General features: G+C 50.7%; 1 protein-coding gene across 1 annotated transcript; it reads left to right on the forward strand.

Moving 5' to 3' along the window:
* Positions 1-404: 404 nt before the first annotated feature.
* On the forward strand, positions 405-1,078 carry LOC126496591 (alpha-1-syntrophin-like; the record flags this gene model as incomplete). The annotated part of the gene is made up of 2 exons (XM_050134058.1): positions 405-847; positions 938-1,078. Coding segments are annotated over exons 1-2 (492 nt in total), but the record flags the coding sequence as incomplete, so codon positions are not given.
* Positions 1,079-1,084: the final 6 nt, after the last annotated feature.

Here is a 1,084-nt window from a genome sequence, read left to right on the forward strand (position 1 = left end):
AAGAATTTATTTATGTATACAGTGTTCCGTCTGTCTGTATGCTTGCTGGCCAGAAGAGGGCACCAGATCTCATTACAGATGGTTGTGAGCCACTATGCGGTTGCTGGGAATTGAACTCAGGACCTCTGGAAGAGCAGTCAGTGCTCTTAACCTCTGAGCCATCTCTCCAGCCCCCCTTTAGTCCGTTCTAGCCTGCCTCAGCCTGATTTGATTACAGATGTGTACTACTTGGCCCAGTTCTTTGTTATATAAGTAAACTTGGTCTTCTAAGATTCTTAATATATTTTCCCTATTAGTAGATGAATGCCTTAGATTCTAGGCAACAGGGAGGCCTGGAAAGCTAACTCAGCAGGAACCTTTCATAGAAGCCAGGAGAAAAGGGTATTGGCCATGGCTGTGGCTCTTGGCACGTGTTTGAGTGGGAATCTAGAAATCTGTGTATATATGTGTATGTTGTCGCTTTTTTGTCCCTAGATCCTGCGAGGGTCTAACACCTATGGCTGGCAATGTATCTACAAACTCAGTCCTTATTTCTCATGGACACCCTGTGTGGTTTCTTCCAGTTTGGCAGTGGGTGGGTTTCCTGGATCAGATGCTGACCAGTGACATGTCCTATTTTTTAATCCCATGTGCCTTCAGGTATCTGGAAATCTGGGCAGCAGATGGCCAGGACACCCTCTTCTTGAGGGCCAAGGATGAGGCCAGTGCAAGGTCATGGGCAGGTGCCATCCAAGCCCAGATCAGCACTTTCATACCTTGGGTCAAGGATGAGCTGCTGGCACTGCTGACAGCCACAGGTACAGCTGGGAACCAGGACATCAAGCAGATTGGCTGGCTGACAGAACAGGTGCTTGCTGTCACCCCTTGTCACCCCATGTCCTTCTGGCCCTTTGACCTCTTTTCCTTCCATCCCTCCTCATTATCGTTTTGCTTGCAGCTGCCCAGTGGGGGTACGGCTCCAACCCTGGCCCTGCTGACGGAGAAGGAGTTGCTCCTCTACTGCTCTCTCCCCCAGACTCGAGAGGCCCTGAGCAGGCCAGCCCGTACTGCCCCGCTCATTGCCACCAGGTACCAAGGAGCAGGG

The sequence above is a fragment of the Alexandromys fortis genome, unplaced genomic scaffold (assembly GCF_014885135.2).
Source record: "Alexandromys fortis isolate MF-2015 unplaced genomic scaffold, M_Fortis_MF-2015_v1.1 scaffold_10035, whole genome shotgun sequence".
Classification (NCBI taxonomy): Eukaryota; Metazoa; Chordata; class Mammalia; order Rodentia; family Cricetidae; genus Alexandromys; species Alexandromys fortis.